This window comes from Eublepharis macularius, chromosome 9 (assembly GCF_028583425.1).
Source record: "Eublepharis macularius isolate TG4126 chromosome 9, MPM_Emac_v1.0, whole genome shotgun sequence".
NCBI lineage: Eukaryota > Metazoa > Chordata > Lepidosauria > Squamata > Eublepharidae > Eublepharis > Eublepharis macularius.
In genome coordinates, this window is record NC_072798.1 from 78137456 (window position 1) to 78153235 (window position 15780).

The 15780-nt window shown below is 40.4% G+C and overlaps 1 protein-coding gene across 3 annotated transcripts in view; it reads left to right on the forward strand.

Moving 5' to 3' along the window:
* Nucleotides 1-15780, forward strand: part of ST7 (suppression of tumorigenicity 7) — a 130745-nt gene that overhangs the window by 28792 nt on the left and 86173 nt on the right. The window contains exon 1 of one of the 3 annotated variants that reach the window (XM_054988286.1): nucleotides 10301-10336. The exons of the other annotated variants lie outside the window; for them this stretch is intronic. Within the exon in view, the coding sequence (XP_054844261.1) occupies nucleotides 10315-10336 (22 nt within the window). The 5' untranslated portion in view covers nucleotides 10301-10314. Of the gene's footprint in view, nucleotides 1-10300; nucleotides 10337-15780 lie in introns of those variants that run through there. 3 annotated transcript variants of the gene reach the window in all.

Below are 15780 nucleotides of genomic sequence, written 5' to 3' on the forward strand. Positions count from 1 at the left end.
TTGGAGGCTCACGCAACAAATCATAGGCTTTTACTGTGGTAGGTCCAGCCCTCTGGAATGCCTTATAGCGTGGGTGCCTTCACTTACTGTGTTCAGGAATGCATGTGTTAAATAGTGGGTTCAGACACGAGGTAGTTCAACAGCTCTTTATTTAGCAGGAACACAACACACACTGACAGACTGAACAGAAGCCCTCAATATATATACAGTAGCTCCACCCCCAGAATAACTGATAGCCAATGAGAATACATACTTTAGAATACCATCATTTGCATAAACTATATACAATGTTTGAAGTAGACAGGCCACTGATTGGTCTTTATTAAAGAGGACCGATTGGCTGCTGTCTTGAGAAAGTAACCAGTGATATTGCAGGGATTATGGACCAATGAGAATGCAGGCTTTGGGAGCCTTGACTGAACCTCAAGCTCAACACAGTGCATTACAATCAATACAGTAACTACTTTAGAGACTTTGCTCGGCCCCGTACACAACACATGTAAGATGGTTTTATTTCAGAAGGCATTGGGTAGAAGGTAAACTTTTTGGCAAATTAGGCTGTGCATTTAACCTGTTCCTTGTTTTTATTTTGTAAATGTACTATAGCCACCTAGAGTCTGAGGAGAATAAGATGGATATCAATATTTTGAGTACATAAATACATTTTGTGTCTGGCTTTTTCAAGATATAACAAGATGCACATTAAATGTACAGTCAATTATATGAAGCTGAATGTGCCACGATGCCACTGCTGTGCTAAGAGAGGGATATTTATGTTTTTGTATGACAAACAGTTCTAGAATGAGTGACTGAGTTCAGAGATAAGCATCAGTGTGGCATGTTTTCTTGTAATATGTGGCAAAACCTGTTCTTAAATATACACACAATGGTCTATTTCTGCTCCAGTCTGTTGGCGCTAACAAAGCTCTCTGAAAAACTGATTGAATCATCCACAATTAGGCACTGACATGGACTATCCAGGTAAAGGCAATATTGATTTATGCTGTGTTAATTTGCTGGATATATTTATTTAGAACATACCTGTGGTTTCATTCTGAACAAATTCTTTAAAAACGACCAGCCAACCTGCTTTCTGCTTTCTGATGGTGATTTTAAATTTGTCTTATCCCCCCCACCCCACCCACCCCGGTGCAATTTATGTGTTAAATTTTTTTTGTTGGAAAATGAGAGATATGAACTTTACTTGCATTGCCAGAAAATATATGCTTATTTTGTCAGCAAGCTAGCTGTCTACAGTGTTTTAACAGAGAGGATCAATTTGAGGTTGTAATTGTAACTATGATTATACCTTTTTTACTTGTACACACAACGTAAAACAAGATAGTAAGGTCATTCTGAAGATTTTTCTATATCAGTGTGAATGTATGACTATGGGAAAATTGTTCAGAAATCGATTTGGGCTGAGAAGACTTTATTTTTCAACTCGAGGGGGGGCATGAAATGGAGGTGAAAGAGATAATAACATGCAAGATACAGAGGAACTGTAAGTGGCTTCCTTCAAAATTTCCAGCGTAGTCTAGGAGCAGAAGGGCTCTTGAAAGTAGTTGGTCCCTGAGGGCAGGAGACATATCTATAACCAGGGCTTTTTTTCAGGGGGAACGCAGGGGAACGGAGTTCTGGAACCTCTTGAAAATGGTCACATGGCTGGTGGCCCCGCTCCCTGATCTCCAGGCAGAGGGGAGTTTAGATTGCCCTCCGCGCCGCCAAGCGGTGCAGAGGGCAATCTCAACTCCCCTCTGCCTGGAGATCAGAGGGCGGGGCCACCAGTCATGTGACCATTTTCTCTGAGGGCAACCCACTGAGTTCCACCACCTCTTTCCCCAGAAAAAAGCCCTGTCTATAACAAAGCCTTTCTAGAGATCTTGAAGGGAAGGTCTTGAAGCTTAGGGGGAAAGTCTCCCTCTTCCAACTCCTGAATGGTTCCCTAGATGCAGATGAAGAAGTACTTGTGCCATTCAGAGCACACAACAAGATCAAGAAGGCCCACCCCTCTTTTCCCACCTGCGTAAACTGAAGGAAAAACTCTGGGTGTCGTTTACATATTATTTATTTAAAGCATTTCTGTGGTGCCTTTCCACCCAAATTGAGTCCTCAGGGCAGTAAACATCTAAACATTAAATATTTCAACATTAAAATAGAATTTAAAATAAAGTACACATAAAAGTAAATATGTATGCTGACCACAATCACAAGGAAAGTGCCAGTAATTTCTCTGACCCAGCAGGATGAGTTAAGTATTATGGAGCAATTTCTTCCTTTTGCATCACAGCAACCAGACCTAGAATTTTTCTCTTACCCAGTCCTCCTTTTGCAACATATACATGATGTACACTTTTGCTAAAGTTTTGTCCATTTCTGTGGAGCCTGTGACTTTATGGTAGTATGTGTCTTTGATTGTGAGTTTTACAGTCATTCTTGCTCCTTATGGTTCTAGTTTGAGATGTTGCTTAAATTCATAATCACCTCTCTCAGAATACAATTTTTCCTGTTTGTAATGCTTGGCTGGCTGTGTCAAGTGTTGTCATTTTTTCTTCAGAAGTTCTTCTCTGGCATGGAATGTACAATGAGATTTTGCATGTGCACTCAGAGAATGACTAAGCCTTTTGTTTGCAAACATTACATATGGTTGCTGTCCTAGGTCATTACATTTAATAGCAAATAGTGAATATCCATGTGGATTATGAAATCCAAAGAGAAAAGCCAGCTAGGAATGCCACTTAGGGTTCTAAAAACCTGGGGAAAACCTAAAATTATTAAATTTGTAGGTAAAAAAAATCTAATTTTTTTTTGCTAAGACATCAGCACAGACATTAAAAAGTCTAGGATTTTGGCTGCCCGTGTAGGTTGTTATAGTAACCAAATGTATACCGAGAGCTAAGCTACAAGAAACGAATTACAAGAGGATGAATTACATGAGAGAGTCGCCATGTTAGCTGGGATGCTGAGTTTTAAAAGAGATCGGAAGGCTTTGTCAATTTCCCCTCTCTACAGAGCCTGGGAAATACCTGCTCAAAGGGTTTGTTAATTTCCTCCTTGCCTCCAGAAGGCTCTGTCAGTTTCACCTCCCCTTCTAGGAGGCAAAGGGGAAAGTAACAACCTCTCTGAGCAGCAATCTCCCTGGCTCTGTAGAGAGGGGAAATTGACAAAGTCTTCCGATCTCTCTTAAAACTCAGCTTCCCAGCTAACATTGCGACTCCCTTCACGAGCTCCTCCTTATGTAATTCATTTCTTGTAGCTTGGCTCTAAGATACCTGTCTAGGCATTTGATGCAGTGGTTTGGGGGGTGATGGTGAGGAAGAAGTAAGTGGAGAAAATGAGATTTCTCTTCCCTGCTATTCCTTGTGGGCCCTTTACTTACCCAGATCTTTTTTTGGGGGGGCACAAAATTTAATGGGAGTCTCTGTTATGACTGGTGCTGGTAACTGCAAGTTCTATGGAAAAATTTAATAAGGCACATACATACTGCTCCATCCACACACGTGTCAGCATTGTGAGCTCGGAGAAAAATCTCAGAAACAACCTGTTCCCCACTTAAGCACATGTTGAAAGAGCATGTAACTGTTGAGCAGTTTCCCAACTAGGCTAAAGAGACCTTGCCTCTCAACTATGCTAGGTGTTATTTTATAGTGCTGTGATTCTTTGGATAACATCAGTAGTACATGTACAAGTAAGATAGTCGCCAATAAGAAGATGAATTAGCCTCAGTGTAGATTGTTACTACATTCCTCACATTCCTTATATATAATTTCTGTTTCTCCTTGTTAAAGACACTTATTTTTGCATACTATGAGGTTTTTCATTTGGCTTGTTTTTATTGCTGGTTTTCCCAGTTCATTTGTTTCTTTTATGCTATTTACATATCATATTACACAACTAATAAAAATAGCATTAGAGTAGCTTAGTGGGGAAAATTCACTGCAATGAAGCATGAAAATAAAGGTTCACAAGATAAATTTACAAAAAGAAGTGAAATTGAAACGGATTTTCAGGTCAAATATGTTGAGTTGCTAAAGAGTGACAATTTAAAATGCTTGTACAAGTAAATTCAGAATGCTGTACAACAAGTAAATTCAGCCATTTTAGTGGTACATATATTTATGTACATTTTTCAGCATAGAGGTTGTTCACATAATATGGTCAGCCACACAACCCCATGGAGTTGTGCGGCTTTTTTCCCCAGTATCAATGTGATTCAGTATTTTGTTTTAGGTCTTCTCAGCTAATTTTTCTGGGTGCGTCCACACACCCACCACATCCAAACCTAGTGCCATCTGAATCTTCCAGGACATTCTGCTGCTGATCTAAAAGTTGCACTGTTCTTACAAAGGGAGGATCCAACATAAAATTGCTGAATTGGAATTTGCTAACAAATTGAAGATGATGTACCTTAACCACAACCCACCCACAATGTAATAGGAACCTGGGATGCTTAATTCAGTTAGAGATGCCTACTCTGGGTGGCTAAATTCCTGGAGATTTGGAATAGAGCCTGGGGAAGAGTAGAATTTGGGGAGCAAATGGACCTTAGTGGGGTATAATAACAGTCCACCCTCCAAAGCAGCTATTTTCTCCAGGGGATCTGATCTCTGTCATCTGGAGATCAGTTGTAATTCTGGGAAAGCTCTAGATCTCGCCTGTAGGTTGGCAACCCTAAATATATAGGTACAAATACCTTGTGTATCCCACTGCAGTTACACCTCTATAACTTCCTATTATATCAGTTTATATCATTTCATCCTTTACTAGATTTTACATTTTGCCTATTTAATAACAATTGTGTGTCTCACACCAAGTGAACTGGTTAGTACTGGATCTTGTTTTGAACTGGCCTTTATCACCCCGTCCCCACCTTTCTGTTGTGTTTACATCAGTCTACTATTCTTAGGGTTGCTAACTGCAAGCGCTGGCTGGAGATCTCCCAGAATTACAGCTGATCTCCAGGTAACAGAGATTAGATCTCCTGGAAAAAATGGCTGTTTGGAGGGTGGGCTCTGTGACATTATACCTGCTGAGTTCCAGCACCTCCCTAAACCCTGCCCCCCCAGGTTCTACCCCCCCCTCCCCCAAAAAGTTCCAGGAATTTCCCAGCTCAGAGCTGGCAACCCTAATGCTTCAGTGCATCTGTTGAAATGACCTCTGACTCATGAAAATTTATGTTGGAATACATTTTGTTAGTCTTGGAAAGGAGGAAGACCCAGCAAGAGATGGATTGATTCAATAAAGGATGCTATGACTTTCAAGTTGAAAGGCTGTCAATTATAGGACATTTTGCATGTACAAACCATGCATGTAAATACACTAGTTTATGGCACTGCGAGAAAGTCAGGAATCTGCTGTCTTTCCTCATTTCTCTTGCTTACGATCTTCTGAACATCCCATACACAACTAGGGATTTTTTAAAAAGTTTTTTTTAAGTGCAGTAAGAGAAAAGAGCAAGGTACAATAGGAAATTTGTTTATTAATCCTGCTAGATCCCAATTTGCTTTTACAAATGGCTTCATCAGGGGAATCTAATAAAGTAAAATTTAAAAAATATTAAACATTCACATTTCAAAAAATATTTAAAATCAAGTTACAGACACTTATTTAAATCCTTCCAAATAATATCCTGATATGGGGAACCTTATATACAGAATAAAGTGATACAAAAGTTATTAAATATAAAATACAAGAGCAATTTATAAAAACAAAAATATTGGATATACATTCTAAATTCTTTGTATATAAAGTAAAAGCGCAGGATGAACACTTAAGAACAGCCCCTAATAAGGAGGCATGGATGAAATATTGTACCTTAACCTGAAACGTTTCGGATTCCCAGTTTGATTGAATGGAAAGGAAAAAATGCACTGAGATTCGGTAAAGAGCGCCTCCCCCGCGTGTAAAACCTTCCTGTTCTGCTTGATGTCATTTTATTAGCCTGTGCTACAAATCCAAGTGGCACCTGGTTATGAGAATCCACAGAGCTGTGGGACTACTCCGTAATGTTTCAGCTTTCAAAATATATCTCAGAAGTGGTCAATTTATAATCCTTCGTTTTGCAACAGTCTCTGGGTGGTGTGCCTGCAACTGCTTGTACGCTCTCAATGGAAGCCATTAAAAAGGTTTTCTTGTTCTGCTCTTTTAGGGGACAGTCTTGTTAACGAAAGAGCCCTCATGCCTGCGAGCCTCAACCCACAGTGTTATTGCTTCGTTGCTTTTGATAACAGTTCATAGGGACTCTTCCTTGGTGTCTGAAAATTCACTTAGCAAGTTTGTTGTTCTCAGTTGTGAGGAGGGAAACAGTGGTGTTGGCGTAGAGGTTTTTTTAGTGCTTTTTAAATAATAAAAGCCTTTCCAGCTGTACGTATAAAACTCATCAAACTAAAATAACAAAGTTCCAGCTGTAATAATCAACTTACTGGAAATGTGTCTTTGTTTGTGTTTGTAGAATTTTTGTTGTTGCACTTGGGGAATAGAGAGGAACATCAGAAGTGATTATGAAGTTTTTTTTTTAAATAAGCTCATTTGACATTTTCTTAACTAAACAGAAATCCTTGCTACAGTGAAGATTTCCGTCATTTTCAAGTTGTTAAAGTGAAAAAATATGTGAAGAAAATATATTTTTGTTTTCTACCTAGTGTAGGATTTCTCATTGTGCAGTTATGATATATGCAATGGGGAATCCTACAGCACAATATTCAATCTCTTTTTTTCCTTCAAAATGCTGTTTTGCTAGAACTGAGAATTTGGTCTATATACAGCATATAGGAAAAGAAAAATGCAGAGGAATTATTTATATAGAAATATAGGTTATAATAATGCAGTCAGCTACATGTAGCCTTCACATTAAATGTTAATAATAATATTAACATTTGATTTATATACCGCCCTTCAGGACAACTTAATGCCACATTCAGAGCAGTTTACAAAGTATCCTCACAACAATCACCCTGTGAGGTGGGTGGGGCTGAGAGAGCTCTGAGAGAGCTGTGCCTGGCCCAAGGTCACCCAGGTGGCTTCAAGTGGAGAAGTGGGGAATCAAACCTGATTCTCTAGATTAGAGTCCTGCCACTCTTAACCACTACACAAAACTGTCTTAAAATTATAACATAAGCACCTGGTCTTCGAAGCACCTCTAAAGGGTATCTGAAGATCCTCTCAATTCATTGCCCCAAAGGAAAGAAGCCTCAGTTTCTGGGGCTTTTTGCATTAGCTGAGCCTTCAGTTTAAGGTCCCATATATTTGTCTGAACTAGGATACACTTCACAATCACTTGTCTAGATTAGGATACAGTGTAGTTAGAGTGTTGGACTAAGAGATCCAGCTTCAAATTCCCACTCTGCCATGAAAGATTGTATGATGACTTTGGAACAGTCATGTCCTCTCAGCCTAACCAACCTCAGAGGGTTGTTGTGAGGACAAAATAGCAGTGAAGAGAACTATGTAAGCCTTTTTGGGTCTCCATTAGGGAGAAAGGCAGAGTATAAATTAAGAAGGTAAGTAAATAAAATACTATGTAAACATATACTTATCAGATAATAGACCTGTGACATTCCAAATGTGCATGGCTAATTCTTGTTTGTTCAACAGGATCTAAAATCCTGAAGTTTTTCCTGTCTAAAGGCTCTTGCTGTACTGACTCTAATAAGGGTTGAAAGCTCCAGCTTGGGAAATTTCTGGAGATGTGGTGCCTGGGGAGGGTTGAATTTGGGGAGGGGAGGGAGTTCAGGGGGGGGATGTGGTGCCATAGAGCCCACCCTCCAAAGCCTTCCTCCAGATCTACTGATCTCTGTACTCAGGAGATCAGATGTAATTCCAGGAGAACTTCGATGCTGGTAACCCTAGCGAGCTCTACTGTCTTATTATGTTTATGCAGAGTCTTCAGAGTATATATATATCAGGATAAAGTTGAAAATGGCAACCTCATTCCTCAAAATAGAAGTATCAATAAGTTGTGAGGTTGTAGAGCAGGAGAAAAAAACTTTTTGGCCTGAGTGGCTCAATCTCTTCTCTGATGGTAGAAAGTGCCCTGAAGTCATAGTTGACTTATGGTGACCCCTACTGGGATTTTCATAGCAAGAAACTAACAGAGGTGTTTTGCTGTTGCCTGCATCTGCAACCCTTGTCTTCGTTGGAGGTCTCCTATCTAGTTACTAACCAAGGCCAATTCTGCTTAGGTTCCAAGATCTGACAGGATCAGGCTCACCTGGGCTGTCCAGGTCAGGGCAAATATTGGTCTTCTGTTAGACAAAGGGCTATACAAAGAGTAGACCAGTCCTCAGCAGGGGCTGCCCTTGGACCCAGCTGGCAGCTGTACAGGACCAGGAAATGACATGAGCATAGTCCATGCTTCTTCCCATGATGTTGACCCCAGTGGTGTTGATAGCATCACAGAGGGTCATCTTGGTTGCTTGAGCAAAGAACCTGGGATGGGGGGGGGGCATCAAGTAAAATGACCTGGAGTGCTGCTGGTTGGGCACGCATGCCTCAGGTTGCCCACATCTGTTCTAGAATCTCAATGCTGAGTGAGACAACGGCTTCACACTATATCTCATAATATCAAGATACAGTAAAAGTCTTCAACAATCCGACACATAACCAACCAGTGTGGTAATAGATCCAGGTCCATTTCAATATGTCAGTGTCTGAGTAGTCAAACACTTGCCGTATTGAACAGGATATTAGGGAATTTGAGCAGTCAAACTGTTGTATCTGACTAACAGAGTGTTTTAGTAATATGGATACTCTTCTTTGATCTCAAAGAAGTGAACAGCTACAAAAAGAGAATTGCGTACACACACACACACACACACACAAAATGTAGACAGCCACATCAGTTACAGCCAAATTCAAAAACAAAAGCCATGTAAGATGATATAAGACCAATGAAAATAACACGTTAGTGTTATTACATGACATAGCTTTTGTTTTTAGAATTAAAATCAGCATCCATTTGTAATTATGGGAAACACAATAGAAATTTGCACAGAAGTTTTACCTCCTGAGACCCATTTTGAGTCATAAATTAAGGAGGTGGAGATAAGAGAAATAAAGGCAATGAAGGCTGCGTTAATAGTGAGAGAGAAACGCAATCTCTGTTTGTGCATAAGATGTGGGGGGGACTCTGAGGGAAGAGCAAAAAGGTCATGGATGAAATCATGTGTCTTTTATGTGTTCCCCCTATGAAAATATATTGCAGTGATTTGTAGGCTCTAAGAAGCTATTGGCCATCCGGTTTATCTATAGAAAGTGGGGACAGATTTATTTTCTGTAAAATGTGGGTGGGGGTGATTTCAATATTATGTGCTTTTATCTTTGCCCCTCATGGCAATGTTAAAGTTTGGAATATCTCTGTTTTTTATGTTACAAAATGTGAGAATTTTTTGTTTAAACCCTTCATACTGATTGACTGTAGGGCTATCAGAAGTGATAAAATGGCTTTTTGGTGGGGGGGAATATAACCCAAGGGTCACTTCATCACCTCCCTGGTACCTGTCTACATAGGTGTTCCCAAATAGAGATGTTTTTATTAGAAAGCGCTTCTGAGTAAACAAGAGCCCAGTATGGGTGGGTTTTTTGTCCTTGTTATAAAAAAACACACCATCTGCTCCAATAAAGATACTGAAAACCTGAGAGCAATGTAGGACTAGGTGTTCTTTGTTTTGTTTTTTTAATTGTAGCTTATGCACTTGCCAGGGGGCACTTGCTGCAGCTGATCAAATGTCTTTGAAATTTCATCAAGGAGCAATATTGTCTGAGGTCCCTAAAGCACGTGAAAGGATTCTTTTAATCTGTAGGGCAAGGGAAATATATGTGGTTCTTTGTCTTCAGCATTTTGTGACAAAAGAATTCCCATACGAATTGCAGAGCTCTATTCAGGCTCTCTCCGAGTCTGTGGTTAACAGCAGTCAGTCTTTGCAGTGTTCTGACGTCATCCCGTGTATGCATAAGCTATGCTATTGTCTTACCAAGAGCAGGGGCTGTGGATTGCAGTATCTGGTGTCTGCTACCTATTTCTGCCTCACTGCATCAACAGAAGAGACACTGGCCTTCCCTTGTCTACTAGATTTTAAAATCACCTACTCCAGATTCCTTCCCCACCCCTGCTTCTGGGAAGAAGCGCCACTTTTTGCTTCCCAAGGAAAAGGCAGTCTGCTAGAGTGAAGCTTGGGAGAGGAAAATCTGGCGGCTGGATAGCTGTGGGGGGACTGCATTGTCCGGCTTCATGACCCCTGCTGTGTAACAGCCTCATCTCCTCTCTCACACACTCCGTCTATCTCTTTTTTCCCTTTCAAGCATCTGGAGCCAGCCATGTTTGGCACAGAGTCGTCCTGTAAGTAGAATGCGTGCCTCGTTTGCTTTTCTGTTTGGGGGGAGGGAGGATTTGTTCTGTGGCATCTTTCCGTGCCCAGTTTGCTGCATCTGCTGTGCCGTACTGAGCTGCAGGGGTTCTGAACAAAAATCAGTTATTCTAACTTGTTTACAAAGCGACCAAGGATGCTGGGGAGGAATCGACCGACTCCCCTTTTGGGCACCTTAGATACCAGCAGCAAAGACGATTTAGAACAGTCAGCAATGATGAATCCGAGATGCTGGACGGTGAAAAAGAAAATGTAGTTTACTTGAACGTGTTGATGTGTGTGTGTGTGTGTGTGTGTGTGAGAGAGAGAGAGAGAGAGAGAGAGGTTTAGCCATATGATAACGAGGATATTTGAAGTACTACAGGATTATATTTGATGAAGCCAGAGCATGTTTGATTGAACAATGGAGGGTCAACTTGTGCCCATGGAATAATAGGTTTCTTTCCAATTTTGTTTTAAGTTCTCCAAAGCTGGGATGGCTGGTGGGGCAGTGAGGATAAGCATTTGGGACAGAATAAGAGCGAGACCTTTTTCAGACGCATGCTGGTGGAGCTCCGTTTTTGATTCATATACAAACTTAGAGCTGGGCCTGGTGCAAAGAAGGCATCACAAATGCTTGTCCTTTGAAAACAAGGTGGGGTATGTTTCCATTATGTTGGCAACTTACCAAAATGGAATAAAGATTGTGAACAGGACGAGGCCTTCCCTCTTAATAAGGTTATTGATAATAATGTAGTTACGCTGAAACCACTGGGGACTGGTATTCCTCAATGTGACTAATAACCAAAATGAAAATGAATGCGCTATGCTCACTTACATTGTTACCTGCACACTAATGTAATTTCTGTAAGCCTTTGTGACATGCAGAGCCATTTTTTTCATAGTGGTTAATCTGGGCTCCTGATTGCAGGCATCACCATTAAATGAGAATAGTAACACTGTAGGATATTAACTCTAACCCTTAAGAGAACTTGACGTTTCAGAGGGTAAACTGGCTCCTTTGATTACTGGGGCAGCTTTCCACTCATCCACACACAATGCTTGTTCAAGGTCAAAGCAAAATGAAATGCATCATCATCATCTATCTTGCTGGAAGATTTTTTTTTAATCAGCAGCCTCCTCTTAACTTAACTGGATCTGTTTTGTTTTCTCATGTGTATAGTAGTTGAAATGGAAAGAACGAATGCCTTTTAGTGAAACAGCACCTGTTTTATTATTGTGGAATATAACTTATAAGGATATGTCGAAACAGACTGAGAAGAAAAAATGGAGGAACTTGGTGTTATTATTTTAAGTCTTGCTCAGAGGATATGATATGTAGTTAAATGTTCAATAGCCCTCTGTATAAATAGTCCTTTATATAAAGGGCTTCCTTATTGTCTGCTGAACAGACTCTTTCGTTGAGTCACTAACGTGCTATCTAACTGGCTGCCCTTCTCGGAACAGCTGTGCAAGCTTTTGTTTCCATGACACCCAGATTAATACGTTATCTGTTCTTAAAAGAGTGTTTGCTGTGCTGAGAGCTAACTTAACAACTGCTTATTTTATACAGTGAAGAATATGACTTCTTTCTTTAAAACAGAAACTGTACCAAATGTTATAGTTGAAAATTTCAGAAAAAAATTAATCAGCTTAATGTAGGGGCTGTGTACTGCCCCACCCCATCCTAGACAGGTTAATTGCTCTTGTAAACTGACAAATAGCAGCACCAATCAGCCAATCAGAAAAAGTGTATTCTAAGGCTTTTCAGTTCCTCTTTTTTGTGTGACAGTGGGCCATTATCTTTCCATTGTTTTAAGGACAGCTTTAGACGCACACTTAGCATGCTAGAAGTACAAGGTACTGCATAAACACGCATTTCTAGAAACCAGTTTAAAAGTAATATAATACATAATGTGTCACAACAGAACGTTTTCAGTAATAGGTTCCTTTTAAAATATTCCCCAAACGGTAACATTCAATGTGTATATTAACGCATGCATACCTATAATCTTGAACTTTTGGTATGGAAAGTTAGCATTTGAAATCACCCCAAATTGTTTCTGTTCCATTATGTATTTCTAGCTTCTGAATGTATGCCCACCAGCGGCCTGAGAAATTCTAATGGGTGTTTAAGAGGCAAGTTATTCCTAATCCGTTCGCAGAACATGTGGTCTGAGATCTAGTTTTCTCTCTCAAAGAGAGTTTTTGAAACCTTTTGAACTAGACCCTGCTTCTGACCTTTCTCAAACCCTTTTTGTGTGCACCTCCTGTTACAGTCCCAGGGGAGATGTGTGTGCATGCTTTCATATAAGAGGGCAATTCCCCACACTTCCCTCTCCTCTAGGCTAAACCTCCTTTGGACCTGCCACCGCCAAACTGATGTTCAGTCTTCCCTTTCGCCAGCAGTTTGCAACCGGGGAGCCTCTGAGCATATGCAGAGTGCTAAGCATGAACAAGCATTTAGGCATTTGGGGAGGCACTTTAACACAGCCTTCTTCTTAGGCAGAGAAAGGTCTTTATTGTTCTACACTATTACCAAGCACAGAAAATGCAAGGAAAGTAATACCTTCTCTTAAAGGCTCGACAGGACAAATAAAAGAAGAAGAAAATGTCCTACTAACTAAATTGGGATTTCCTCTGATGTTACCTAGGCATCCCAGTCCTGCAAAGGATGGATGTACATTCTCTAAAACATAAGAGAGAGAAGCAAAATGGCCTTCCCCATCTGCTTTCTCTTGGTCGAGAAACACACAGGCAAAAGATATACAAATCTTTTTAACTACTTCCACTGAAGAGTGGATTTCTCCACCACCACCACTATCATTCCTGAGCAGGAGAAGCATTCTTCATGGGTCTTCTGTGCTTGTCTGTCACCCATACACATTTTGCACATAGTCTCTGGCTTTATTGGCCATCAAAGGTAAACATACAATCATCCTTCTGGTCCAGTTCAGTCAAATGGTTGGAGTTCATCCCCACGCATGGCAATGTGCAAACTTTTTAAAAATTTATTAATGTCGTTTATAGTCCACCTTTCTCACTGAGAAATAAACTAAAAGAGATGAATTACACGAGGACATGCAAGTGAAGGGAGTCACAATGTTAGCCAGGAGGCTGAGTTTGAACAGACAGATCGGAAGGCTTTGTTAATTTCCCCTCTCTACAGAGCCACCAAGATGCTTCTCAAAGGGTTTGTTAATTTCCTCTTTGCCTCCCAAAGGCTCTGTCAGTTTCACCTCCCCTTCTAGGAGGCAAAGAGGAAATAAACCCTCTGAGGAGCTATCTTTGCAGCTCTGTAGAGAGGGGAAATTGACAGAGCCTTCTGATCTGTCTTTTAAAACTCAGCTTCCCAGCTAACATTGCAACTCCCTTCATGTGCACGTTCTCATGAAATTCGTCTCTTGTAGTTTAGCTCTTAGACTCAAGGCAGATTACACAGCGTGAGTTTAATACAGTCAATATCAAGGACTTTTCCATAAGTATCAAGGACATAGCCCCCTCTTCCTGCAAAAGTCAAACTTCCCAGGGTCTGAGTTCCTGGAAGTTCAATTAAAGGGCATCTTTATATCTCTCATCGACAACAACCCCAATCTAGCATTAGCCATCTGTTTGTTTGTTTATTGTTAAAAAATTTATTCTCCACCCTTCCATATAGCCCAGGGTGGCTTACTATATGACAAATCAAGTTTGCAAAGTAAGCCACCCTGACAGTGCTGTTAAAGGATTGGCTAAGGGGTCTCCCTCTACTGGGACACTGGGCTCTCACAAATCCACCTATGTAATCTAACAGAATTAAGAAGATACCGCACTCAATGAAGTGATTTGGACAGTTTCCAGCCCTTGGTACTATAGGTTATAAGATTCTCTCAGCCAAGGGTATGTGCACCTTCTGAGCAGCAGGGAGGGGATGGAGCTCTCTGGACTGATTCAGAAAGTCCATTCCAGAATGATGGATGGTGCCACAATCGGAGAAGAAAGTCCTGACCAAGACTACAGCAGTATGAGGCAATTCCCAAGAGGGTATAGTAAGAAAGAATTGCAGAGCCAATCAAAACTGGTGTATGGGTTTGTACAGGTCAATATTATTATCCCTATATTGCTGCTGCATGCAGTGGTTATATGCAATGATTACAGCACTAGTCTGGCATGGACATTAGAAGAGGAATAGAACAGAATATATGAAAACAGCCTTGGCACCATGATGCTTATGTTAGAGACCTATAAAAAGACCATTACAAATCTGAAGGTCATTCAGGGTCCACCAAGTATGTATGATTATTGATACCTTGCATGTATCTGTTGTCTTATGCTGGTTTCTTCTAACCTAGTTTGCTAAAACTATTATTATATTTTATTGTTATTGTTATTGCTATTACAATAATCAGGAGTCGGGTCAACTGTGTACATGCAATTCAAGGGCCATATGTTAAGCATGGGAAAGAAGCTCATTCTGCTGTTTCCAGCTGTCTGTCTGAGCAGAGACTGCACCCTAGGGGTTGGGGATGAGCCAGTGTAAAAGCATCTGCTTTGCATGTTGAAGGTCCCAGAATCAATCCTTGGCCTCGCCACGAGAAAAAACAGATAGTAAGAAAAGTGGAAGACCTCTTCCTTCCCCTCTGGAGAGCTGCCGCTAGTCAGAGTAGAAAATACTGACCGTAATGCAGACCAGGGGTTTGATTCAGGATAGGGCAGTTTCATATGTTCATTTGTTCAATCTGTGTTTGAACCTTGATCGTAGAAGAACTTGGGCAGAACTGGTAGCATGCTGAAACTAAAATATTGTACATATTTAAACATGTCAATACGGCATGTAATAGTACTTATGCCACACAAACATGAGCCAATTCAAGCAGGTCTCTGGGGAAAGGGCATATAAATACTTGGAACAAACAGAATCTTTAATTTAAAATCTTTAAAAACTAGAAATGCTATATTTTTAGAAGCTGAATTTACTGCATCAAGTTATTTTCTTAGGCTAACGGCAATCAGCATCTAATAAACTTTATATTTCTGATACAAAGAAATAAGGTTACAGTCTCAAAACAACGACTACCACATAATGAATAATGTTAGTTTACCTGCTCTTTCGTAGTCACATTCCAATACAAATCAAGGTAACCTGGCAATACCTGTTGCTGAAAAATAGCTGAGAAAAGAGAAAAAAACCTTTCTAATAGGTACAGCTTAGTGATATTTTTCTCCTACGCGAAAAGAGGTCAAGATCAGGCCTCTCCTTGTTACATGATTATAGTCTTTTTTCCCCTCAAGAAACACTTTATGGGGGTTTTTTTAGCACAAATATTCAGCGTTTACATAGGGCTTTAGTGTTCAAAGCACTTGAGACACATTTTTGTGATAAAGTACAATATGAAGGTAACTTGTTAGCCTTGGTAGTCAGCCATTATCTGTGATCACCTTGGCCCTTTTCCTTTCT